This window comes from Podarcis vaucheri (assembly GCF_965113315.1).
Source record: "Podarcis vaucheri genome assembly, chromosome: 4".
Taxonomy (NCBI): Eukaryota; Metazoa; Chordata; class Lepidosauria; order Squamata; family Lacertidae; genus Podarcis; species Podarcis vaucheri.
Genome location: NC_138762.1, coordinates 26,973,606 through 27,001,393, shown reverse-complemented (window position 1 = coordinate 27,001,393; position 27,788 = coordinate 26,973,606). Strand labels below are relative to the sequence as shown.

General features: G+C 43.4%; 2 protein-coding genes across 2 annotated transcripts in view; one reads left to right on the top strand and one right to left on the bottom strand.

Annotated features, from left to right (window-relative positions):
• LOC309531038 (uncharacterized protein) overlaps positions 1-27,788 on the bottom strand; it is a 99,611-nt gene that overhangs the window by 15,663 nt on the left and 56,160 nt on the right. The window lies entirely within an intron of this gene.
• On the top strand, positions 1,271-14,585 carry AMER2 (APC membrane recruitment protein 2). Its single transcript, XM_082220287.1, has 2 exons — positions 1,271-4,206; positions 4,384-14,585. Exons 1-2 carry the CDS (start codon positions 3,336-3,338, stop codon positions 5,265-5,267), a joined length of 1,755 nt encoding a protein of 584 aa, XP_082076413.1. The 5' UTR covers positions 1,271-3,335; the 3' UTR covers positions 5,268-14,585.

The window sequence follows — 27,788 nt, the reverse complement described above, 5'->3', positions numbered from 1 at the left end:
CAGGAAAAAATGCTTTCTCCCTTGTGGCATCCTGCCTTAAGATTTCTGGATGGCTACGCATTTTGCATGTTCGGGGGGCTGACAAAAAACATTCTTTTTAGGAGAGTTTTGTTATCTGATTGTTTAGTGGTGCTGATACTATTTATAGTATTTTTGAGGTGATCTCATTCTTTTTTAAAATTACACTGTATTTTAAAAATATAATGCATGATTAGTCATGGTTTGATCTTGCTATAAGGTGTTTTAGGAGTCATGTTTGGCCGAGAAGAAAGGAAAAAATGTAAGCAACACAAGTCGGTGTGATGCAGCAGTTAGAGATTTGGCCTAGGTCCTGGGAGACCAAGCTTCAAATCCCCACTCAGCCATGAAAGTAACTGGGTGATATTTGGCCAGGCATAGTCTCTTAGCCAAATCTGCCTTACAGGTTGTTGTAAGGATAAAATGGTGATGGGGAGACCCACGTTCCCCACATTGAACTATTTGGATGAAAGGCGGGATATAAATGTAATAATAATAATAATAAACATAATAAACATCACACTCAATTTTCCTCCTCTGCTCCAGGTGCACAGTGTTTTTGTATTGCATGACTACCAGCCGCCAACATTCAACTTCTGAAGTAAATATGTTTTCTCTATTTTCCATGAATGTTACATTTTATTTGCTTATGTAACAACTTTGTTCTGAATCACTAAGCAATGACGGAGACAACACGACGTATACACTAAAAATAATGAAAATGTTATGACTTGATGGGTTTGTCAGCTCATCTGTTTGTTCTCTACATCTGTTATCACTCTCATTCTGGCAAGTAAGCTTTCCTTGACCCAGTACCTGAACAACTGTATGAATAGAGTATTCCTTAGTGGTTTGCTGGAAGCATAGAAATGACCAGGAGGCAAAATCACTACTTTGCATTCCTCCTATACCAAATGAATTAATGGAAATACATGCTAGCTGTTAAAAGTGGTGAACAGCCAAAGCACTGCCAATAGAATTTGTCACTTAACTGATTGTCAGCTTTTCTATGGCATATGCCAGGTGGACCTTTTTGAGTCTACGGATCCCTTGATGTTGTTGTTTAGTCGTTTAGTTGTGTCCGACTCTTCGTGACCCCATGGACCAGAGCACGCCAGGCACTCCTGTCTTCCACCGCCTCCCGCAGTTTGGTCAAACTCATGCTAGTAGCTTTGAGAACACTATCCAACCATCTTGTCCTCTGTTGTCCCCTTCTCCTTGTGCCTTCCATCTTTCCCAACATCAGGGTCTTTTCCAGGGAGTCTTCTCTTCTCATGAGGTGGCCAAAGTATTGTAGCGTCAGCTTCACGATCTGTCCTTCCAATGAGTGCATTAAGCATAGTGGGTATTAAAACACAAGATAAGTTCTTCTGTGGTACTTAAATGTTATTTAATCATTCGTGATTCTCATTACACAGAACAATAGAAGCAGTAATCTCAGCTTGCATTTTTGATATGGCGTAAGCAGCTCTTTGGGCAGGGATACTGCAGCTGATAATTGGTTATGATAATGGGTCTGATATGGTCTCTTGCAAATATAGTCTGTCACGCAACCTATGAAGATGGGAATACAAAGGAATTCAGGAGACTAACTTCCCAAAAGGACCCGTTCCTACATATCTCCAGGGCCACACCCAATGCAGCTGTTCCATGTAGTGGATAGTGGAGAAAATCGTTTCACAGGAATGTTTCATCCCCCCAGTTTGCTCAGAAATGATTACATCTATCAGAAATACGTAGAAATCTAGCCTCAGATCTCATTTTTGAACAAGTTACATGGATAAAACATTCACAAGGAAAAAAATTCACAAGCATGCCTCGTGGGAGTTATTCAAGCCGACATCCTGTGGATGCAAAATGTTCTGGAAGAGTTTGCTGGCCCGTAACTGTTCAGGAGAGTAAGCAAGAAAGGACTTTGTCAATGTCACATGAGAGATCTGTGACTGGATTTCCTGACATTTTTGTTTTTATCTTAAAGCCTTCATGGGGGAAGAAGCAGTGACTGGAGAAGTGAGCCTAGGGGGAGGGGTGGTTAACTCTTTCTCCTGCATTATTCTCCTGATGCAGCCCTCCCCGCCAGCTGCTGTTAACTCTGGAGGATAACAGGACTGAGCTCTGAATCAAATTACTTTTTGCATTATCTGTACAGGTTGCTGTTGTTTACTGTACTTGTACCTAACATTGGACTATTTATGCACACCAAAACTATTTTAATTGTTCCAGAAATTTCTGATGAACTGAGAAGTTGTTTTCACATCCTTACTAGCAACATGGGCAGAGGATTTGAAAATCCTGTATGTTTTCTTTCTGCATTTGGCTATTGATGCTGAAATGTGTTCTAGGTTGTAGGGAAACCTATCTCTGAAAGGCTTTTGAAGAAGGAATGCCACCAGACCCCATGAAAGTTGCCCAGTTTATTAGACTTGCTGTGTAATAAAATGCACCCTTTGTTTCCATCCTTCTGGCTACATGAGATGCATCCCCTCTTTGCAATGCTTGCTTTTTAAAAGGGTTTCCAGCATGCAATTTGGATCAGACCCTTTCGGTTTCTTTCCTAACGCTCAGGCTTCCTTCTGAGAAAGTGCCTTCAAGCATATGCAGAGTATCTTTCCCCCCCCAAAATGGAGTTGGGAAACTTGAGGGTGTGCTGTAGTGAAGAAAGGCTTCAGCCCCACCACCTCTTCCTTTAAATAAAAAGAAGCCAGGTGCTGGGGAGAGAATAAAACAGGAGCTTAAAAGCATGAGGAAAGGAATTGTGCTGGTGGATGATCCACATCCCCCCTGCTTCCCAATACTTCTGGTGTGTGAGCAACAGCCTCCTCATGCGCCCCAAATAAAGCAGCCCCCTCCCTCCGTCCCTGCCCAGGCATATGCTAAGCGAGCGAGCAGCCGCAGTCACAGCAGCCCCAAATGGATTAAGTTATATAAGCCCTCCCCCTCCCCGCTTTTGGAAAGCCGCGGAGGGTGGGGAGGGGAGGGGGGAGTCGCCTCTCCCTTCGCCCCTCCTTCCCTCCCGCCATCCCTCCCGCTTTCTGGCTTTGATTGTGGGCTGCTGTAACAGCTCAGGTTGGCTGCGGAGCGAGCGGATGGACGGCGGCGGCGGCGGCGGAGGCCTGGCGCAGGCCCAGGCCTAGGGCTGAGTAAAAGCTGCTTAGCCGTGCCGGGGTTGCCATGGTGACGGGCAGGAGGCAGCGGCGGCCGCAGCAGCAGCAGCAGCAGCGAGGAGGCTGTCAGTGAGCGAGCGAGAGAGCGAGGGAAAGGAACCAGGCATCGGCGGGGAGCTGCAGGAGGGGAAGGCAGCCGCCGCCGCCGCCGCCATGGACGTGCACGGCGACTGTGCCGAGCTCAGCGCGGTGGGCGACCAGCCGCCGCCATCGGGCAAGCTCAACAAAACCGCCTTCAAATTGTTCAAGCGCAGGAAGTCCGGCGGCGCCATGCCCAGCATCTTCGGCGTGAGGAGCGGCGGCAAAGGCAAAGGCGGGGGAGCGGGCGGAGGGCAGCCGGGCATGGTGAGGAGCAAGACCCACGACGGGCTGGCCGAGGTGGTGCTCGAAGGCGGCAAGAAGGAGGAACCGGGAGGAGGAGGCGGCGGCGGAGGGGACGACCAGTTTGGCGGCGGCGGCGGCGGCAGCGGAGCCCCCAAGGATTATTCCCCCTGCTCGGCGGCGAGCAAGTCCCACCGCTTCTTCTCTCTGCTGCGCAAAAACGGCCGCTCGGGCGAAGGCGGCAAAGGGGAGAGACCCAAAGGGCGCGGGGGTCTCAAGGGGCTCTTCAACAGCATGAGGTGGCACCGCAGGGACAAGCCCAGCAAGGAGGACGAGGCCGGAGACGGCGCCGAGGGACAGGCCAGCCACCTCAGGCCCGGCTCCCTCACGGCCAGCCTGGAGTGCATCAAAGAGGAGGCGCCACGACCCCCGCCGGCGGCGGCGGCGACTGCTGCAGCAGCCCCCCAGACCCCCTCTGGGGTGGCCAGTGGGGACCAGATGCTGCTGCTGGCCCACCCCAGCGCTGAGGCCGTGCCCACCCAAGAGCAGCAGGACGTCGGTGCCAGGGAGCCCACCCCACGTACCTCGCCACCACTGGGAGCCGAGCCCCCTGGGATCCAGCCCCCGGCGCAGGAAAGCCGCCCCGAGCCGCCCCCCGGAGATGGAGATGGCCCAGGGACCCAGGAGGACGGCGCCATAACAGGTGACATCCCCATCGAGCCTTCCCCCCCTGTTGAACCCGAGTGTGAACGCAGCCAAGAGGCGGCGGCGGCAGCCCCTGACCCTTCCTCTCTTGATCCACCCTCTGAGCCGTCCATTGACCGTATTTGTTTGATGTTTGCTGACGTGACTTCACTGAAAAGCTTTGACTCTCTTACAGGCTGTGGGGACATTATTGCCGACCAGGAGGAGGACGTGGGCAGCGGCGGTGGCGGTGGCGCAGGTGGAAGCGACAAGAGCGCCCCTGGGGTTGGCAAAGCAGGGGCTTCCAAAAAGCCCCCCAGCGTGGTGACCTATCAAGGAGGAGGAGAAGAGATGGCCAGCCCTGAACAGGTGGGGGACACGTGCGCCCCAGAGTTCTGGGATGTGTTGTCGCAAGCGGAGAAGCCGCAGGAGACCCCGGGGGGAGGGAAAGAATCCCTCGAGGGCTCCAAAGGTGGCGGTTGTACCAAAAAGGTTCAGGATGCATCGACAACTGGGAAGCACATTGGTTCCAACCAGATTCCGGTTCACCACAGCCACAAGAATGACCAGAAGTGTAAGGAAAAGGAGCCACAGGAAGCCATCCCCAGCAGCGATGAAGGCTATTGGGATTCCACAACACCTGGGCCAGAGGAGGACAATGCCAACAGTATCCAGAAAGAGGTAATTCCCAGGGACAGCTACAGTGGGGATGCTCTCTATGATCTGTATGCTGATCCAGATGAAAACACAGCCACAGTTACTTCTGCAGAAGACGTCACCTCTGTGTCTTGTTGCAAGCCACTGTCTCCAGTAACAACAACATGCCCAGTCAAAACCCATACAACTTCACTCAAGGACTCCAAGATACCCATCAGTATCAAGCATTTTACGTCGCCACATGGCAGTCATGGCCCAGATACCAGTAATAGCCATCATCTTGCACACCACCAGCCTACCAAAAGTGAGATCCCTAGAACAAAAATCCCAGTTTCTAAAGTGCTTGTACACCGGGCAAGTTACCGGAGCCTAGCAGGGACAACAGGTAAAACAGCCACATATCATGAAAGTGCCAAAAAATAGAAGGAGATAAATATGGGTGTGTCAGTCTTGCAGAAACCTGCTAATAAGCAGTTTGGCATCATCTAAAGGAAGACACCTACATGTGCCCTTTCTGTGAACAAAAGGGATGTGTGCTTCTAAAGTCCATCTTGATATATAGTATATATATATAAATATAAAGTTAGATTCTTTTTGAGCACTTTTTTAACATTTGTATCTGTTTTTCTGAAGCACTAAACCACTCGGGAAGCCACTTTTCCATGTCTTTTGTGGAAGCAGGACTTTGATTAGGTATATAAAATATAATAATGCAAACTTGTGCCATGAATTCTTCAAAGAAGACACAAATTGGGAAAGAGAGGACCAAAAGAAGTTTTCCAGTATATATAATTTTACATTTGTTTGTTTTAAATGTTTTTAGCCTATACTGAGAAATGTTTGCTCTAACTGTGGGAAAATGTCAAGCAGAGTAATAGCAACAACCATAAAATCCCAGGTATTTAACCTGAGATAGAAAGAGCACTGTCAACCAGCAGCAGATTCAACTCACTTGTGAAAGGTAGATTAGCAAGTTAGATGGATTTCTATAATAAGATATATTTTTGTTTGTCTGTCTGTTTGCTTTGGATCTGTCCTAGTGTAAGTGAATAATGAAGACATCTAGTGAACTCTCAGTTGTTTACACCAATATTTTTCCAATGCACAAAATAATCAGGTTCAAGGGAATAACTTTCCTAAATGCCAATATAGAGACAACTACAACATTTATACAATAAATGGTTCTTCATGTATAGATGGATGCATATGATACTCTTAGTGCTACAGCTTTTTTAAATTAAAATGTCTTTCTGTATTTACTAGAGTTGAAACAAAATTAGTTTTTATAGCTTGATAATTTTACAGTTCTAAATGTATGGACCTTCTTAAAAGTACAGTAACCAGAGCAAAATTTTATATTGGCTCTAACATCCAAGGATAGGCAAGTCTATTGTGTTAATCTTACAAGAGCATGCATAATACTGGAACCAAGGATCTAATGGTGTTTTCGCTGCAAACCCCTTATTTTCAGGACTTTCTAAAAAAAAGAATTTCAGTTTACTACTTGCAGAGCTAAAGCCTGAGGCTGCAAACCAATTTTTAAAATGTTTGTTTTCAAATGTTAATAAAATTAGCTTTTGGTATTTGCTGTGCGAAAGTTTGTATTTCACACACATACCAACTTTTAGACTTTAAGATTATTTTCCTTTAAGAAAGAGAAGAAAATTGGCGAATTCTTAGTCCATTAAATAGTTTTATCACCATGGACAAAACAGACATGTCTGTTGCCACTGAATATAAGCAGTGCTGCTGAAAAGTGGTTGCTGTATTGACATCTTTTCAGTGAAGCAGCATCACATGATGTGCCTAAAGATTTATTTTCAAGATAGAAACAACCCCAATGTGGTCTAATATGACAGGGCTTAAACAAAAGTAAATTAATAAAGCAGAACACCACTAGGCAAAGAGCTTGTTTCAGAGGTCCTATTTATTTTTTAAGAAAGTAAAACTTACTTTAAAAAACGATATATATTTTGTGATGTAGAAAATTCTAAATTTCCTTCCGAAAATCAATTATAAGAGTTCGTTTAACCTCTCCCTTTTAAGTTCCCATAAGTAAATATTGGTTTACATAATATACATTTGAATAAGAGCATTAAGGTCAATGAAGAAAAGCTAGAACATATAATGGTTGTATTCTTGCCCACAGCTAGGCTGCTTATATCACATTGATTTTCAATTGCATTAATGTGGCCTATATCAGAACTGCCAAAAAAAAATCAAGAACCGGAATGTTTATTTACAAAGGTCAAACTCCCAAGGATGATTTTAGGCATGTGCAAGGGCTTGAGTAAGCCATGTGGGATTTATCTCTTCTTTTTACTTTGATCAGCTGATCACCATATGTTGTCACAAACTGCTTTTTAAAGTATATTCAGTTTCATAAGTCATTTGCCACGTCACATGGAGGGTTGGGATGAGCAAGTGGACAAGAAACATAATTCCCAACTCCCCATCCCTTTAGGCATGTGACGCTAGTGACGCTGTGGTCTCAGTGGTCAACAATGAAGCAAAGTTTTGTGATCCTAAGGGGACTTCAGACATATGTTCCTAAACAGCAACCCACATGCCACATAGTAAACTGCTTTTGAGGGGGAGAGCAAGAGCTTGTTAAAGCAGTTTGTAATATGGCATGGGGATCAGCAGTTCAAACCAAATCATCATTAGGCTACAGCAAAGCCTTTCCATGAACTTAAACAGACCATTGGATCCCAGTCAATAATGTCTATTGCTTGCAACCATGCAGATACAGGCTATGGGCCACAGAAATCCCAGATAATAGTGGGGAAACTGCTTTTGCAAATTACATGTAACAAGGTTGGGGTGGGCCATGTCTTCCATTATCCTAGAGGAGGGAGGCAATGGTCATAACCTAGCCTTTCACCCCATATTTACTTTGTTGCTGTGTGCTAGACCCTGAAAGCTGAGTTCTAAGCATGCATAATTGGCATTAATTGGCTATAAGTAGTTCAGTGGTAATCAATGGGTCTCCCAAGTTAAAAAAAAAAAACATGTTAGCAGAGTGCTAATGAACCCAGGTGGGTTTATTTTGTATACTTTCTCAGAATGTATTTGTGAGTGGTTGCAGGTGTGCAGCCGTTTACAAATTCATATTGTACATATGCATGTATATTCCTATGGATACACATACAATACATGCACACATTTCTGTAATATGCTGAAGGGCACATAATCTTCCATGCACAGACAAACAGACCAATGGTACAAATAGCAAATGTTGCCAAATCATTTTGACAGTTATTTAACTTTGCCTGAGAATGGGATTCACATTTGACCTGATTCTGCTTGAGTGCTTGTGTGTTTTTTGTAGATTTGGGATGGAGAATGATTGACTTACCCTTGTGCGTGTAGTCCCTCCCATTGAAGGCCCTGAGACTACATCAAATTACACAGACTGTCCCCTTGTGGCTGTAATACTCTGGAAGGAAAGAATCCAGGGACACAAAATTTTATTCCAAGCTGGATAATAAACAGCTATTCATTGTTTTACATCAGTGAAGATCATGCTGTTTCTGCATGCTTTTTATGCAAAACTATTATAGCATTTTGTTTAAAAGGGCAGTTGTGTAGAGAAGTGCTGCAGGGTGCTGAAAGTTGAGCTGGAAAGAGGATGTTGTAATATGCAGGAAGAGTTAGCTGCAGGTCAGAACAGTGGTGTATCTTTTAAAATCCTATGAAACAACGTTGCCATTTGGGAGTCCTTATCTCTCTTGCAATTTTTCACCATATGCATTTTGTTGATCTGTAGCCTGTTATGTATGAAGAAACAATAGAGTAACCATAGATAAAATTCCCCTTCCATTTATGACTAAGATGTGCCATTAAAATTGTGTTGTCTTTCATTTTCTTGCTTTTTCATTTTACATCCAGTTGTTGCTTTTCTTTCAAAGGCTAGCAAGCACAGAAGGCATCACACATACAACCATTTTTGTCACAGTAAAATGGGAGCAGTGTAAATCACTCTCAGTATCTTCCAGGGATATTAGCAACACTTTTAACAATGATTGTGCATGACAGAGCAGTTTCCATTACCAACAGTGCTCACACAATTTTGCTGGTAAGGGAGTAGCACCATGTACACATCTGACTAGCAATAATATCTTTTTTGTTAACACTCCAGTGATGTATGAATGATCACAGTTTTGTAATGTCAGTTTGGAGTGAAAACTACCTTGTTTACTATGCTGGAAGTCTATTCACTACAATCAACAAGAGTGTTGTTCTCCTAAAACTCACGACTGTTTAGGTGAACTGTGGAGGGGATCAGAAAGATAATAACATTGTTTGCCCAGTTTGTAGCTACCAGTTGGTAGGACTCATTTTGGTAGCTGTTCATTTGTCTGCTAGTAGTATTTATAAGTTGATGACAATCATCCTGAAAAGGAGGAGGAGAAGAAGAGTGTTTGTTTGTTTTATCATAGTAAGGGGATTGGCTGATTTATGAATCAGGGCAAGGCTCTGTGGACATAGGGATGAGTCCACAATCTAAAGATGTGGTATATTCTGCATGAATGTAGTGTCCGTAGGGCAAGTCTTGCAGACATTGCATTCATAGGGTGTTTGTGTGATTGCATACAGGTCATGTGAGAATGATCTTTATACATGTCTGTCTCAGAACTGCAAACTCATCAAACTATTGTCAGTGTTTCAACTCCAAGGCACTTTCAGTAGCCAGGAATATGTGGAACTCAATTCTTACATGATGCTTTGACCTGAAGAGAAGCAACGTAAGGTGCTTCCCACACTTCCAAAACATAGCCTGTGGAAGCACCACATTGCACCAACGACATGTGAGTTAACTGTATCAGTGCTGACTTGGTGTGTTATGCTTCCTTATTTAACCAGCTCCAAGCCTTTCATTTGTGCCTGCATTTTGCCCTGCCCTCATCAGCAGTGATACACTCAACCCACATGCTGCCATGAACCAGGGTCTTAAGAACTGACCCTTAATTATTCACAAAGCACCATTTTGTGCAGTGCAATCTGGTGTGTGGTGGCTCTGAAGGAAGTCCTGTTCAGTGGTCTTGCTTACAGGCGGATGTGCATCGAATTATAGACTTGAGTGGCTAATGATTTTGAAATCATTAATTCCACAGCTTACAAATTGCCACTAATTTTGACCATGATGATTTTATTTTTAATAAGAAGATTATATTTGTACACTAGAAAATAAGCAGTGCCTAAGACAATGCACTGAAGAGGATGTTCAACAAACGTGTTAGGTGTATTTCATTCCCTTCTGTGATCTGTAGAGCACTCTGGTGATTGAGAAAAATACTGGAGTGCTGGAATTAAGGGAATGAACCATGTTCAAGTGACCATGCTAGAGGCATTCTGTAGAGATGTGCATTTTAATAACAGAAATTCATGTATTTCTACAGCCTTGATAGGCAGAAATGATCTTCCAGATCCCAAAGATGCTGTATTCTTTAATAATGATGTTATTATTATTTTTATTCTTCAAAGAAGGCTTTATTTGTTTAGACTTCTGCTTGGGATGATGCTTGTACAGTTGTTTCCCTGTACATAACATGAAAAGAGTATGCTACATCAGGTATTTGGTATTTTTTACTCTTTGCACTTATACCTTTGCACCTGGTACCTTTTACATGTTCTTAGAATATGTTATGTTATTATGTATACTTCCAGTATTTTCTGTGGCATATGTTTTTTAAACAGGAGCTTTATTTTAATGGCATGGATTGCTCTGTGTGATCTTATTTTGCTCCCATAGATTGTAAAGAGGTGCCAGAGGTGTGGTCTGCATCTGAGACAAAGACTTGGTTCTCATCTCAGTGCACATGCATTGCTTCATTGGCAGGAGTCCACAATGCACTTATTCTGGAGCAATTCAATTGATTTGAGTAGCCTGGGATAAATGGTATGTGGATTCCAGCCATTAGCAGTCATAGGAATAAAGCACATGCAGTAGATTTAAGACAGGCCCTGTCTTGACAAAGCAAACACATGCTTACTGTTACTGAAGAATTGAATTGGTTGCCCGTTAAACCTCCTAGGTTAGCAATGAACAGAATTGGTTGGCTTCAGTTCATATGCTTCTCCTATGAAAATTCCTTCCTTGGTTAATTTTTAATGGCCTCTACTGAATTATTTATCTAGACTAAAATGATATTGCACCAAAGTCTTCAAAATGTCTGATTCTGAGGCCAGTCCGTCCCCCCTCCCCCCACATCATAGTGCTTCACTATCCCAGAGAAATCAAATTGCCATGCTTTGCTTAGTGAAGCAAAACTGTTACTTGGTCTGCAAATTTATGGGACTGCCCAAGCTTAAAGGAAGCTGTTGATTTGGCTCCTCAGCTTTTCATCCTACTAAATGGCATGTTTTCAAAAAAGCACTCATTTTTTGTTTCAGTAAAGCTGTGGATGAGGCAGTTTGATTGTGCCATAAATTTAGATGCTAGACATTTATTTAACAGTAAAAATGTGTGTGTATGCACACATATGAATGAAATGGGGCGGTTAGCACATGCTGTTGGTATGAAATTATTGTATTTTTTTCTTTACTCTAGATGAGGAAAAATATACACTGATCCTATAAAGACTCCAAGAGAATTACGTATTGAGATATTTCACATAGGTCAGAGGAACAGTGTGTTCTGTGCCTATTTTTAAGGCAAAAATCACCCATTTGCCCATATATAACTATACTGACATTATTTATTACCATTTTGAGCTGGATATGAAATGGGTGCATTTTAAAATAATCTTGGGGTAGATATTGCTCATGTTATTGCCCTTGACTGCAATGGAAGATGGTACTGTAATCTGGGAACAAGAGTTGCTGATGTTGTGAAACCTGCGGTGAATTATTGGCATATTGCAATTTTGTACTAAACAACGGAGGATCCAAATTAGACATTGCACAGGAGTTGCAATTTTGTTACAAAAAAAGAAGAAAGGCCCAGTTTGGACTGGGGACACAGCCTGGGGAAGGCAGAGTGTAACTGTTCCATCACTGCCTGTCCCCCAGAAACTGCTTGTAGCTGTGGAGGAGGAAACTTGCAAGCTTCATTGCTTAAGCTGGTTAAGTCTTCCCCACCACAATAACAGCAGCTTTGGGGAAGGGAGAATTCAATGTGGGGATAAAGGGTTAGATCCCCCACAGGCCCAATTCAGAGACCCCATCATGGCTGCTTTTCATAGAATTGAAAAGACATTGAGAGCTCCCGTCACAGATCTTCAACATGTTGAAACAGAAGTCAGCCTTTCAAAGAATCTCATCAAAGAGCTGGTCCAAACATCATGTGGCTTGGGTGCACACCTTATATGTTTCAAAACACGTGTATCATGTAGGTACTGTCAGGACTGGCTATGTCAAGCGTGAACCTGAGTTAATCATTGAATAATGTTGAAGCCACCTTATGTTCCAACTCTGTAATGAGAGTTGTGAACTATCCACAGGCAGAACATTTAGAGGTGTTCTGGCCTATTTTCAGTGTAGGAGCTGTTAGGGCAAATCTGGATTGTATAGGGCTCCCTTCCTGGTAGACTTAAGTTGTTTCCAATCCTGTCTATTCTTCCTTTCTCCCTCCATTTCTGATTGACAAGTTTCATCCTGCACACAGCATTTTTGTAGAATCTTCTGGAGGTGATTGGCTTGATTAGGCAGAGAAACACTTTTTGTTCATAACTAATGTAGCTGAGAAGTGTGAAGGAACAAGGACAGAATGCTGGGAACACATGGAGTTCTGGTATAACATTTCACTCGCATGCATCACTGAGCACTAGAAAAACCATATGGGAATCCCTATAAAACATGTCATCCATTTTCATCACTGGTGCCTACACTTCTCTTAATGCCATTTCCAACATGACATCAGTTATGGGATTGTGCCAGTCTGTTTTTTACATCCCTAGCTTGGTAGGGATAAATCCCACTGTTTTGAGTGGGATGGACAGAGCCTAAACATATGCAAGAGCTTGTAACCTTATTGTCAAAATCTAGGTACCTCCATATGTGTCTGCCTATGAAATCCCTCCTAACCTGCTGAGTTTTTCTTCTATGGTCTGTCAGTGTTACTGGCTAATATTGTCTGCTCATATAGTGGAACAACTAGTTCTTCACACTTCCATCAGCACAAACTCCTCTTCTCTCTACACACTGTGAATTCTTCATGCAGACCTCATTTCTCCTCCAATATCACATAGTAGTTTTCATCTACACCCTTTCCAGGGCCAGCGGAGCACATTTAACATGCCTCCCTCTCACTGCTGCTGTGTATTTTCAAATTGCCTGCAGTGTAGACTCCATGCACATCCCTCTTGCTCCACAGCCAGCAGAGATTAGATCCTGTTTATCCATCATCCAATTTGTTTGCTGCCAGCAATGCTTTCTCCATGCCCGTTCCCTTTCACCCAACCAGAAGTGCATTTTCCGGGGGGGGGGAGGAATTCCCTCCCTCATCTTGCCAAATATGTGTTCTCTTTCCGCAGCCAGTGCATACTGCAGGCTATACATGCATTGTCTCTCCCTGTGCATGTCACACTGTATCAGCAGTGCATTTTCGATGAACATCCTTGTCAGTGCATTTTTATTAGAAGCCCACGTCATTCCACTACCTCATTGTTGGAATCATGCTCCTTTCTCAAAACGGCCTCAATTTATTCATCTTCAAGGGACATTGCATAGCTCATAAAAGAAAAAAAAAGCAGGATTTGCTAGACTATTATACTGTACTGTTGTTAGAGGATCAGTTTTGTTTAGGACGGGATGTCACTCTTCACTGCGAAAAGCAGTGGTGTTTGGTAGATAGTGCAGCTGGCTTGTGTTTGATTTATCTCAATGGTGTACAAAAGTGTACAAATTACAGTTGTTGTCAGGGAGTAAGGTGGAAATAATTTGTCTCTTAATAAGATAATTGTTCTGACTAAAACGAATGTAGTCAGAGCTTTGGGGCACATACTCGGTATCACTTAATACAAAATAGTTAGCAGCTTAAGCTTTTACATGCAACATCAAGGTAGTTTAATAATCGTAAATAGGTCCCTCCTCCTTTCACTATCTGTGCACGTGTGGCATAAATTTATAATCCAGGGACTGGTAGTTATTCTGGAGCAATGAATCTCCAACAACAACAAAAAAAAAGCTTTTGGTTTTGAGTATGCGCCACTGAAGTTGAAATACAGGAACTTTCTGTATTTTAATATGGCACCAGAGAAAAGAGGTTTCCAAGGCAAATGATAAAACAATCTCTAAATACACACCTCCACTTATATTTAAAGATTTGTTTCACTGTTATACAGAATTCCACACGGTTTTGTATATTGTTGTGGTAATCTTTCTTTCTGATCTAAATGCAAATCGTGTCTTTCCGTTTTTGTTGTTGTTCCATTTTAGCAAGCAACCACTCCAGGACTTGACCCTGGTGTTCAGCATGTTCAATTTGAAGCTAACACAATCACTGCCATTTTTAATTTAGCTTGTGATGGCAGAAACGGGATCCAATCCTTTCAAATAAGTCAATCCTTCGTGCTGTCTATTGCGTTACTCTGCCTGCCCTGATTTTTGTGATTTGTTAACAAGTATGTTTTTTTCTTTCCTTTTAAACTTTTAATTCCAGGTCCACATAAAAATATTATTTAGCAAATTGATGATGTTGGTTTGAGACTGTAAGGACCACCATCATCAATATAGTATTGTTGTTGTTATTATTATTATTTTGATCTGTGTTGCATTAAAGAAATCACCACTGAAGTATTAACATAGTTCAGTCGTATTTTTTCCACACAAACACATTGAAGAAAAAAATATTTTATCTCCTTTAAATAAATAGCTGCCTTTACAGAAATGGTTACAACTCCAGACAAAGTTATAGTCTTAGAACATTCATTCTTACCCACATCTGTCGCTTAAGCAGCCCTGAATCCTAGAGCAGGGGCGTCACAAGGGGGCTGGGGGGGTGCGGTCTGCCCAGGGTGTCATGCCTGGGGTGGGTGACAAAATCCCTCTGGGCAGATCGGCGTGGCGGTGCTTGCATCCCCAGCAGGCGGATTTTTGCAACTGGCGCGATCCTTGTCATGAAAATTTGCCCGCTGATCAGACAGATACGCCTGGCAATAAGCCTGCCACCCTCCCAGCAGGCGGCGTTCACACCTCCCAGTGGGTGGTTTTATGGGATTGGCAGTCTGATCTTGGCGATCGGTGGGCGGCTGGCAGCGCTGACACGGTTTTATGTGATTGCCGGATTCGTGTGATCTGCAGGCGTATCTGTTTCATGGCCAACCCTCCCTAAAAAAGATCAACAACTTTGGAGTACCATCCCCCAAAAAGCTCAACAACTCTGGGCAACGTTCCCAAAAATTGCAATGTGCGGGTGAGTGACCAAAAAAAAATTTGCACCAGGTACCACCTGACCTTACTACGCCTCTGTCCTAGAGGCAATTATAATTGGGTGCAAGCAAGAGTTTATGAGGCAAATGTCTCTGTTGTTGAAATCACAGATGTTTCCCCTGATTCAGCAAGTGATATTCATGTATGGAAGGACCTTCCTGCAGCTGTAGCTAATGTTGATGTCGATCTGGCTGTGCATCTGCACTGTCCAAGACTCTTTGAATTTCTTGGGTGTGTAACCATCAGGTGTTACTCTGTGCACATGAGAGTCCCCTGAATTGAAAAGTAAAGCATTGTCACACCATAAACGGGGACAGTAGAATCTGTCGTTTTATATATCACCAAGATCTCATTAAAAAACCTACTTCAGCCTGCTAAAACTATGACTAAGACTATCATAAAATGCAACACAAAATATGGCTGCCATTAGAGGTAGCAATTTATTTTTGCCAATGAATGGGGTGAGAGAAGTAAGAGACGAGTTTGATTCAAAATGAATCTCCTAATGACAATAACCTCTCAGTGCACCAAAACTCCATTTACAGAAGGTGCTAACAACCTGAAGGGAAAAGTACCTCAGAGACTTTAACTTGCCTCCCAAAAAGCTGCAGTAGGCTTGATTCAAGCTGACTGAGATGGATTTGTATTGTTATAAAATATTGATTTGGTGTCTTGCGCTCAGCACATTGTAACTGACAGTTCATTTTTACCTACAAGAATCCCCTGCCTTCTTTTTTTTTTTTTTTTTGTTATCTAGTGTGATAGCATGTGGCTTATTTAATATATGTAGAAGTACCATATATTTCAAAAGTGTGAGGTATGTGGTTTATAAGATATCCTTAAGCTATTCAAACATTGTGCATAATTCTATTCCTGATCTATGTTTACTTATGAACTATTCTAATGGCTTACATTATATTTTGGTGTTTATATCATATTACAAGCTAAATCATTGGGTGCATGTTTTGGGGTGCCATGTGAGATTGAGGCCCCGGAAAAAGAAATTTTGGGGGGCAATACTGTGGTGCCCCAAATGGCCGCCATGCTCTCCTGTGCAAAAACGGAATGTCCCTGTGCCATGCCATGAGAAACAGAAAGAAAAATGGAAGATATATCACAATGCTGAGATTCTATCACCAGCCTGCAAAACCAAATGGAGAACACCACCTGCAATACTAGAAAAGTCAACTTCCAAAATTCCACAGAAGCAATTGGATTTGCATGTGCGAAACTGTTTAAGTTGAGAGTCCACAGTTGCTACTTGTACAAAAATACTGATGGTAGTGTTCGCCTAAGTGCAAATACGAAATCTGTTGAGCATCATTTATAGGCAACGTGAGTTGTTCTCAATGAAACTAATACAGTAGCAAAGGTTATTTAATACTCCACTTTCCCCTTAAAGAGCGCAGGTTAGTTTATGTTTGTTGCCCAGTGATCCACTCAGGCAGTTTACAGGATTTTCAGATTAGTAGATTGTATTATAGTAGTTAACGTTTGGAAATAACGTGGCCATAAATAATAATATTTCATTTCCATTTCTATCCACCTTCTCAAGATACATCCATCACATAATGTGCTTCTGCTCTGGTGCTCCATGTGTCCTCTGATGGAGACTTCTGAAAGCAGGTTTCCTTGTCCAGTTCACTGTCAGGAATAGCTCCACAGACACATTGCTTCGCATGTGCTGAGCTGTCCCTCCACTGAAAAGCCACAGGCTTTTCCCATGGAAATAGCAAAGTAGCTGCAGCAAAATTGGATGTTGAATCTTTCAGGCAGCTGCGTACCTCTGTTCCCTCCGAGGCACTCAATATTTCATTTGCATTATCACCAGGTTTGCTTCAACAATGGTTGGCATTCACTACTAGCTGCTTTTTAAAAAAAAAAAAATTATGAAGAATTTCTCCCCCCACTTCCTTTGTATAAAATAGGCAGAGCCAGCTTGCGTGGTTAAGTACAGATTGTCTGTCTTAGATCCACAAGGTGCAAAATGCACTTTAGCCAACATAAAACAAATGGTTTTGCAGATAAAAGGCGGTGTCGGTGCAGTAAATGCAGAAAGGTGAATGTCAACTCCCTGCTTCCAGAAGAACTGTGATTTCAATATGAACCCTTCCATTTCTGCATCAGTTCAAGTGACTTCAGTGTTGGCACTATTTATAGAATACTGCTTTACAGTTCTATTAGCATATTTCCCCCCTCTAAGGATCTACATGACTAACCCAAGCAAAAGACTCGCCTGTTTGAGTCTGTACAAAAAGGTCTGTGTGAAACCAGCCATTCTTGAGAGGAGTTTTATAGCTCACTGGAAACAACTGCCAGCTTCCAACGTGACAAGAGTAAATCTCAAGAGTATGCCTGTGAGTTTCTACAAATATAATAGGGGAAGAGTTTCACTAGTACTGCTTAGTTAAATAGTGCTATGGATCAACCTGGGGCCCCTGCAAAACACCCTTTTCGTAGTGCATTCCTGATGCTTTGTGCTTATGATGGTATAGGGGTGGTTATACACAGCGCACTATTTGTGCCAGCAAAAGTTTCAGGGTGCACATCCTGCTTTGTTTTCAATCACTACATGTCCTGTAGCTTCCTTCTTAAGTCCTGTAACTTTTCTTATCAGAAACATTCCAGGGGTGGTGGGAGTGGGGGTGGTTTTCCTGGCTTTTTGTTGAGCTATAGTGCAAGAGTGCCCCACCAGATGGCAAAAATGCAATAACAAAGTAGTTATTATTGCAGAGCAACTAATAAAGTGGAATGAGGTGTGGATGGTTCAGTATATACCCACCATTAATGCACTATTATTGCATCATTGACATGGTGCAAAATAGACTCAGGACTCAGCTATACAGCTGCAAATAAAACAGTTTAAGTGCATTGTAAAGTGCATTATACAAATGCGACACTAGATGGCAATGGTGAGCTGTGTCAAATTCAATATATTTTTCAAAACTTTTTTTAAAAAGCATTTTTAATATGTGTTTAGATTCCATCTCAGAGCCTGAGCCTCTGTAGACTGTCATCCCCATGTGCCAGTGCTTGATCTGGCTCCTTGCACTCAAGTCCCCCTTACCAGGTTTTTAGGATGGTGTACTGCAAAGGGATGCGGGTGGTGCTGTGGGTTTAAATCACAGAGCCTAGGACTTGCCGATCAGAAGGTCAGCAGTTCGAATCCCTGCAACAGGGTGAGCTCCCGTTGTTCAGTCCTAGCTCCTGCCAACCAAGCAGTTTGAAAGCACAAAGTGCAAGTAGATAAATAGGTACCACTCCAGCGGGAAGGTAAACGGCGTTTCCGTGTGCTGCTCTGGTTCGCCAGAAGCGGCTTAGTCATGCTGGCCACATGACCCGGAAGCTGTACGCCGGCTCCCTTGGCCAGTAAAGCGAGATGAGCGCCGCAACCCCAGAGTCGGTCACGACTGGACCTAATGGTCAGGGGTCCCTTTACCTTACTGCGAATGTGCCAGGAGTCGTCATGAGCAGCATATGAAGATGCAAAGTTGTTGTCAATGGGGAGAGGGAGGGAGGTCAGTTGGGTGGGCCACCCATTGAAAAAAAGATTCTCTTTCCATTACTGTTTCACAGTAAATCTGCAGCTGGAGCAAACGCTTGCGTTTTCATCTTAGTTGCTTGTAAATGTTGACGTTTTTAATTGTTAAATTGCTTTGTGATATTGTGGACCGACCAGATAAATAAATAAAAATTGGTCACTGAAATACATAGGAGTTAGATGTGAGAAATTGTGTAGGACACCCTACCCAAAACTAGCAGCCTCCATATAATTTGGACTGCAACTTCCACCATTCTTGACCATTGGCCATACAGGCTGGCGCTGACAGAAGTTATAGCTCGAAAGGTTTCCAAGGGCACTAAATTTGGGCCGGCTGGTGTAGGAGCTGCATCTCTGTTTCCAGGTTTTCCAGAAAATTGGAAATGATTCAACATAATTAACATCAGAATTATAGATGAGTATAAATGCTTATCACATTGAGAAATGTATAGTTGGCAAGTAAGTGTGTAAACCCAAGGATTATGTGCTACTGCCAGAGTGGTATTGCAATTTCTGGTACTGCATTTCTGACCAGGGCCAACTGAAGATGATGTGATGATTCAACAATGTATGTTGACTCTCTTATTTCATCAGGACATAAATAATCCTTACAATACAAATAAGGTGAGGGGAAAACTCAGCTGGGATGCCATTTTGTTAATGTGTTGTTCTATCTTAACATTCAGATTAAAAAGGAAACATAATCTAGTTTCTGTGTGTCGTCGGTTAACTTAATAAATATAAAATTAACTCACAGTACAGTCTAAAATTGCTCTGGAACATGCAGGTATATGTGATACTCGCCACCAATTGATCATGCTAGGGCAGCTGCAAGCACCTTAGCTTTGTCCCCTGGGAAGACTAATTTCTACCGATCTATGTCTCTTACTGCCTTCCAGATGGTAGCAGGTTTCTTAACAAGCTTTCTAATCTTCCCCTTTTCCCTTTGGGAATTCGTTTCAACCTTATCTTGTCACATCTGGTTTTCTCCAAGCTGGTGATTTGCATTAGACATGTCAGATACTGCTTCTCCAAGATTTCAGCAACCATCAAGGTCTGTTTCAAATCAAATATGTTCATCTAAGGACAGTTTGCTTGTGCATCACACACCATTCATACATTGGGAGTTGGTCAATTCATGGAAGAGCAACTTCAGTTACAGTGAAATGAAAAACATAAGCAGCTTTGTTTTATCCTGAAAGTCTATTAATGTGCCTCATGGAGGCTCTGTGTGGCCTCTGGAGTCTTTTGATTCTGTAAGGTGCAGCTTTTCCTGGCCGCCTGCTCACCTCCATTATGGGGCCTAAAATGAATTAAAGGGATTCCCAAGGGAAGAAGAGCTGATGCAATCATGTGTGGGGATGACAGAAACCTGGAGTCTCTGCCACAGATTTTCTGAAGGTTCTGGACCTAGTCCTTTAAGCTAACAGCTTCATAGCATAGGTAGGTCAAGCATTCAGTGACTACTGAACCGAAACGGACATACTAGAAACCTACCATCAAATATTTGGCTTTCCCCCTCCCCCTAGATATGACTATCAGCCTTCATTACACCTGCAGGTTTTAGCTTACACATCTCATTTTTTTCCTTTCTCAGACTCACAGAACCATAAAGTTGCAAGGGATCTTTGAAGTCATCTAGTTCAACCCAGTACCCAGTGCAGAATTTGCAATGCTGGATGCAACTAGAGTGTGGGTTCCCAGTTAGTGGTCCCCAGACCCCAGAAGATTCTTGTAACCCACCCAGGGGGTCCATGGCACAAACCCATCAACTGTCCAGGACATCCTGCTTTGGGTGGCTGTGCTCACGTGAGAATGCAGCACCTCAAAATACATGAGATTGTGGATGGATGTGTGTCTCATGTGAGATTACAGCACCCAAAGGCACAAGTTTTGGGGCACTGTGCTCTTGCACGGGTCATGTGACTCATGCAGGAGCATGGCCCACGTTTGCACTGGACATGTTGGAAGATGTGGTGGCACCACTCACATTACAAAACCTACCACAGAGATATCAACATTTTCAAACATGGGGGTCATGGCTTGGCTTTTGAGAAAGGGTGGTGGGGGTTGCAGTACTTAGCTAATTGGGAACCACCAAATGAGAGTGAAGTGTAGGTAGATTCCCACAAAGCAAGACACAGTGAAGAACCACTGTTGAACTAACAGAGCTGGCCAGGACCACTCCCACTCTCAATGTGATTGGCTATATAAACTCCCAAGCTGCGAATCATAACTCAGAGTTTAAAGGCCAATGTCAGTGGCCCAAATCCTGAAATGTTCTGTGATTGGATATCATGTATCGAATCAGAACACAGGGGCTCAGATTCCTTAGTCCAGACTCAAGCTCAGGCAAACACAGACCGCTGAATACATAACAGAGAGCATCCCTGAAAGGTAGCCAGCCCAAACCTGCCTGCCTCCATTCATCTGGTTGAGGAAGCTGTGGACCTGGTCGACAGCTGCCTCCTCCTTAGTCTCAATGTTGCCAGTGTGGGACTTAGCAGGGGAAGGATGGGGAATAAATAAGAATGTGTTCCGCCCTACCAGTCCCAATGGTCCCCAGTCACTGCTGCCGCGGGCAACACTGTCCTCTGTCCCTCTTTCTTTCTTTCCTTCCCTCCATCGTCTGATGTCCTCTGGCATCTCTGCCTCCCAAAGGCTTGCACAGCTGTTTGTTACTGCAGCCCTGTCTGCAAGTTCCTTAAGCCAGTGTTTCCCAACCTTTTTTGGGCAAAGGCACACTTGTCTCATGAAAAAAATCTCGAGGCACACCACGTTACAGCCCCGTGACGTCAGCGCACAGCGTCACGCCGGGAGGGACGCACGAAGGAGGGGGGAGGGCGAGCGGAGGCAGCGGCGAGCCCCGTTCCTCCCCATCCGCCCCTTTCTGTGCAAGGAGCGCGAACAGGTGTGAGAAGGGGGTCAAACCTGCGGGCCGGCGCCAGGGAACCTCCAAGCTTTGGGGGTGGGGGGGGAGGAGGCAGCAAAGCGAGGCAGGAAGGAGAGCGCGGCTTGGCTGGGTGAGCTTTGGCAGGGGCAGGGAATGAGAGCCGCGAGGCGGGTGCTGCGGACGGAGGCGCTGCCCGCCGAGCTCGCAGGCAGCCAGGCAGGCAGGCAGCGAGAGCCCCGTGCTGGGTGGCCTCTCCTCGCCGCCGCCGCTCCGCATCTCGCCGCCCGACTCGCCCGCCTCCCTCCGGGGACGGCGCCCCAATCGAAAATTTGACTTTTTTTTTAAAAAAAAATAATCTTTCGAATTTTTTAATTTTTCCCACGGCACACCAGGCAACATCTCGCGGCACACTAGTGTGCCGCGGAACAGTGGTTGAAAAACACTGCCTTAAGCAAATGGTGCCTCCACAAAGGAGGGTGTTTGAAAAAGGGTGAGAGGCTGCCAGCTTGGCAGGCAAGGGGTGACATAACTGGGCTTCTGAGCCCCCCAGGGGTGCTGCAGAAAGAATGTAGCTGGTCAAGGGAGTCATGGGCCCTAAAAGGTTGAAAACCTCTGCCATATGCAAAAAGCTGTCATATGCATAGATCACTTGCTGGATCAGGTATCGGGGGGGGGGGCTAAGCTGAACTCTAATACTGACATTCAGAAACAATATGAGGGTAGAACACATTTGCAGTCTTCGGCTGATTTTCTTTGTTTTGTGGGAGAGCCTAGATGGACTCAGCAGTGAAGATTTCCTAGAATACATGAGAGTTGCATGTCTTGCGGAATCCATGCCTTACCTCTAGCTTGGCATCCTGCGTACCCCCACACAGGGCACACACTTTACTAAGCGGGGGAATGGTAATATGCTCCAGCAGCAATGAAATCCTTAAAGCCAGCAACAGAATTCAAAGGCCTTTGGCTTTGATGCTCTGGGCATAGAGGAATTCCCAAAGCTTTTGGAACTGGACTCTAAAGCAAGGGCCACAAGCCAAGGCTCTCCACATTGTGCAGGTTTTTTTTTATTATGGGTGGCTTCAGAAGTTCTCAATGGGAGAGATGTGGCTGTTTTTAGAACTGAGGGCTGAATAGGTTTATTGTGGCCTTAAAATGTCTACAGTAATTAGCTACACCCAGGTCAGTGCATCAGCACAAAGAATTCTGGGTCTGTACTCAGCCCTTGGGAAGGGTTCAGATGGGTGGATGTGGATGTGTTCACACCATACATTTTAAGTACTTTTTCCTCCCCCCCCCCCCAATCCTGGAAACCATATTTTAAGTGTTAAGGGTGTTGGGAATTACAGCTCTATGATTAGTAAACTACAATTCCCCAGGAATCTTGACAGGAGGCTTAAAATGTACTTAAAATATATGGTCTGTATGCAGCATTTCACTTATGTAATGCTTATGATTTGCTTTGCAGATTTATTTTGTTTGATTTCAGACAAACCTTGTTGTGCAGCTCTATGTTGCTGTTATCTTTTGGATGGTGCACTGAAATAGCGAAATGGTGACTTGACTAAGCTTACCCTGCGATTTCTTTGCAAAGCGATGATTTGAACTCAGAACTCCCAACATTCTGTTAAACTAAACTGCAGCATTTTGTATAGAAACCCAGAAACTTTCCACTACTAGCCTTTCTCGGTTTAGCTCCATGTACAATTCAATTAATCTAGAATACCTAGTTTCAGCAAAGCTACATTTTCTGAAATCCCCAAACTCTAATTGAATTAGTCTGGGTTAGTTGTCTCCTGGTTTTATAGATACGGCGCCTGGGGTTTTGCAGTCCACTTGACTTCCTGTTGCTGACATTTGCACGAAGAAGGATTATTCAGTTCTGAAATTAATGTCATGAGAAACCAAATTGGTAATTAAATTACTTTTGAATTATGGGGAATGCTTTGGTCTGCTAGTATTTTCTGTGTCATATGCTTTGATAAAGGGCCAGTATTTTAAATACAGAAAGAAACACACACACACACACCATTTATAGGGCAGCCGCTCCAACCCTAGAGGGCAGAGGTGTCGTCAGCCCCCTCAATATTCTTTAGCAGGAGGCTCAGCCCCTCCAAAATTGGGGGGGTGGAGGAGGCCGAACTGCTGAGCTGAGCGTGGCACAGCATCAAAGGTAAGCTCCTCCTGAGCATGAGAGAGGAGGAGCCACAGCCATTGAAGCTGGGCAAGGCTTCTTCCTGACAATGCACCTCCTTCCTGATGACACACACAACACGGCATTGCCGTCCCCCCGATCTTTGGCTCTGTTATAAAGTGCACTTCTATACACGCTTACCTGGGATCCATTAAACTCAATGGGACTGAGTAGACATGCATAGAATTGGGCTGTGGATGGTGAAGAAAGAAAAACTTACCTCCCTTCCACAGCCTCACCCTTTGGGCTGTTTATTTTAAAATATTTATAAGCCTCTTTTTTGGTCAAAGCTTACAACCAACAAAAACTACATGCAATTTAAAAAAAATAAATCCCTTGATGAGTGGTTCATTGGTATCCCTCTAAATGAACATTACAAGGAAAGACCAAACCGTACCCCTTGACGCACATTGTGCTTTTGCATCCTCTCAGCAGAATAGTTAGCATGTACTGAAGGAGGAGTAGCAGGTTAGATGAGAAAGATGTTGCTGGAGAGGCGTGAGAGGAGCCAGGTTTTGTCTGTCTTGCATCGCGGCCTCTTATCTGAATCTGTGCAAAATCGACAGAGGTTGTGTGCGTGTGTTTGATAGGATCCTCCATATTTTCAAGACTGCTGGCAAACCACAGCCCCCAAACATTTCAATCACCTCAAGACACTCAGCTGTGTGATTATTTTAGAGCTATGGTTCAAAGACTCCGAAAGCCCTGTCCAGTTCTGGAAGACATTCTCAGTTTATTCGCTTCTGACTTTCAATCTTTCCTCAACCAATGCTGATTAATCCTGTGAGAAAGGAAACTGTGCTGATGCCAAGGGCTGTCTGATGACTTTGACTAAGAATATTGTCAGGCCCAATAGCGATCTCATTCTCAGGAGCAGTTTGGGCTCAGGGCATGTCTGGCTTTGGGGCAGGACTGAGACCGGACAGGATTAAAGGGCTGAGGAACCTTGGACTGGGCAGACATGATCGGAGGAAGATAGCGCAAGCAGGAAGTGAGGCCGTAGCTTAACACCAATGGAAGATTGCCACAATGGATGATGAAAAGTCCTTCTCTTGACTCCTTGTCTTCCAAAGTACTACAATTTGGAATCTGATTCTAGGCAGTAAACTACACAGAACCTGTGACCTTCCAGATATTGTTGGATTCCAGCTTCCATCAGTCGCAGCCAGCATTACCCAGTAGCTTTTGCAGAGGTGCCTACAGATGCATTTACCAGCTCAGCTGGTAGAGCTCAAGGCTCTTAACCTCAGGGTTGTGGGTTTGAGCCTCATGCTGGGTGAAAGATTTCTGCATTGCAGGGCGTTGGATGACCCTCACGATCCCTTCCAACTGTACAAATCTGTGTTTCTGTGATTCTATGATTACCATTGGTCAGGGATGATGGGAGTTGTAGTCCAGCAACATTCCGAGGGCCACAGGTTCCCCAACCCTATACTATAAATTATCGCCGGGTGGTAACACATCTAAAGGTAAAGCCAATCATTTCATCTCCGGCTGCTGCTTTTGGCAAGAGGTGGTGGTGGTGATGATGAGGGCTGAGGCTACATAGATGTCAGTTCATTTACATTCATGCAGGTTTTCAGCTTTGAAAGAAATCAACGCTGTCATCCTAGGAACAATCCTATTCCACTCCTGAGATTTCTTTACCACTGAATCTCAGTGCATTGTAAGAGGAAAAAGAAACATGCCTCTTATCCTAGGCTCTGTTCTCTAAGGACGCTGTGTTACATCATAAGCTTCTTCATATTTTTAAAGGCTTGCTTCTGTTCCACTGATCAGATGAATATCTGTGTCGAACTTGCATTTCAGCTTCCCAAAAGTTGGCCTCCTTTAATCCTGGATTAGTGGCTTGATCACAGGAGAACTCTTCCCTTCCCATACTAGAAAGCTCTGCCACTTACCGCATGTGTGAATTTCACTCCTGTACAATGTATAATTTTCACTAATTGTTTTTGCTCTGATTTTTAGACTGTCTTGAAAGGATCTTTGTTTACAGTGATAGCAGAGGGTAATATTTCCAGTACTGGTAACCATGGCAATGAATAATTCTATTCTCAGATTCAGTGCCAGCTGCTGTCGTGTCTTGATGGTAACGCTCAGCTTGTTAATGAGGGACTTTACATGTACTGGAGAGGAAGATTTACACTGGTCCAAGAATGAGCTTTCTGAAAAGCACATTCTTTTTCTTTTAATTTCTAAAAAAAGAGACATTGATTCTACAACTATTTTTCATTCATAAAAACACTTTTTATTTAAAATAAAAAAAATAAAAAAGAGAATGCTAAGACCTTGGGCAGTAATTTCATCATACAACGACAGATTTACATTTTAAAACCCATGCGCTTCCCCCCTTCCCCCCAAGCGAAAGGAAGAACATGTTATGCGCGCTTAGGTATAGGGCAGAGATTTGATTCAGTACACATTTAAAGCAGAATGGAAAAAAATTACAATTTCTAAAACAACATGAGAACCGAAGCAAAGCCATCCTTCAAAATTTGCTCTTATTTTCTATTCTCCAACCAAACAGTGTTTGCAAAAGTATATATTAGGAAAAGCGACTTGCAAAAATGTGTAATTAGTCAAAACTACTGTACATACAAAAATGTGTTTCTTGCGAAAATTTTGCCCTAAAATGCTGATGAATTTTCAGGAGTTTTTTAAAACAAAACAAAACATGCTCACACACAAATTACTGCAGAAATGTGGAGAAGTGAATTTAAGACTGGGAAAAAACATAAACTGATAGAAACAAAATGGACACATCCTTCAATCCCTATTTGCATCACATACCTCTGTATTTAGAATTAAGCAGCATTATGCTCAACTACCTCGTGAGCACAAATAGCTGCTGAATAACCCACCCCACCCTCTGCAAAGCAGGCGCTGGACCCAAAAGATCCAAGGCTCAGGCCATCCGCTAATGATGTCCCTGTTCTTTTTGAACACAAAATATGCAGCAAAGTACAGCATGGAAATATAGACTGTAAAGCCTATATAAAGCCCTTCCAAGTGAGTACCAAAATTGTCTCCTTTAAAAGTTCCTTCCAAAGAGAACAGGAAGGTGATAAATTGAAATTGCAGAGTTACGACAAACTTAAAGAGAAGGTGCGAGACTGGTTACATTATTTTCAAATAAGAGAGGTCTATAATTTGGATTAAAAAATTGGTTTCCAGGTGGAAAAATCAAAGTTGGAAACAGAACTGTTAGAACCCAATGTAAAGACACTTTCGAGAATGTATAATCTGCTGTTGAAATGGAATACTGAGGAAGAAACAGTAAAATCGGCAATGATAAAATGGGCACAAGACATAGGCCATAACATTATGTTTGCGGACTGGGAGAAGTTGTGGACCACCGGGATTAAATTTACGGCATGTAATGCCTTAAGAGAGAATATTATGAAAATGATGTACAGGTGGTACATGACCCCAGTCAAGCTTGCAAAAATATATCATTTGCCCGATAACAAATGTTGGAAATGTAAAGAGATTGAAGGTACATTCTTTCACCTTTGGTGAACGTGCCCAGGGATCAAGGCCTTCTGGGAAATGATATATAATGAACTGAAAAAGGTATTTAAATATACTTTCCCAAAGAAACCAGAGGCCTTCCTCCTGGGCATAGTGGACCAATCGGTGCTAAAGAAGGATAGAACTTTTTTTATGTATGCCACAGCAGCAGCAAGAATCCTCATCGCAAAGCATTGGAAGACACAAGATCTACCCACCTTGGAAGATTGGCAGATGCAACTAATGGATTATATGGAGATGGCGGAAATGACTGGCAGAATCCGAGACCAGGGAGAGGAGACGGTGTAGGAAGATTGGAAGAAATTTAAAATTTATTTGCAGAAATACTGTAAAATTTATGAATGTTAAGGACATTGAAATGAATCGCAGGGGCTTTAGCAACAAAGTAAAATGTAAGATTGGATTAACAATAGA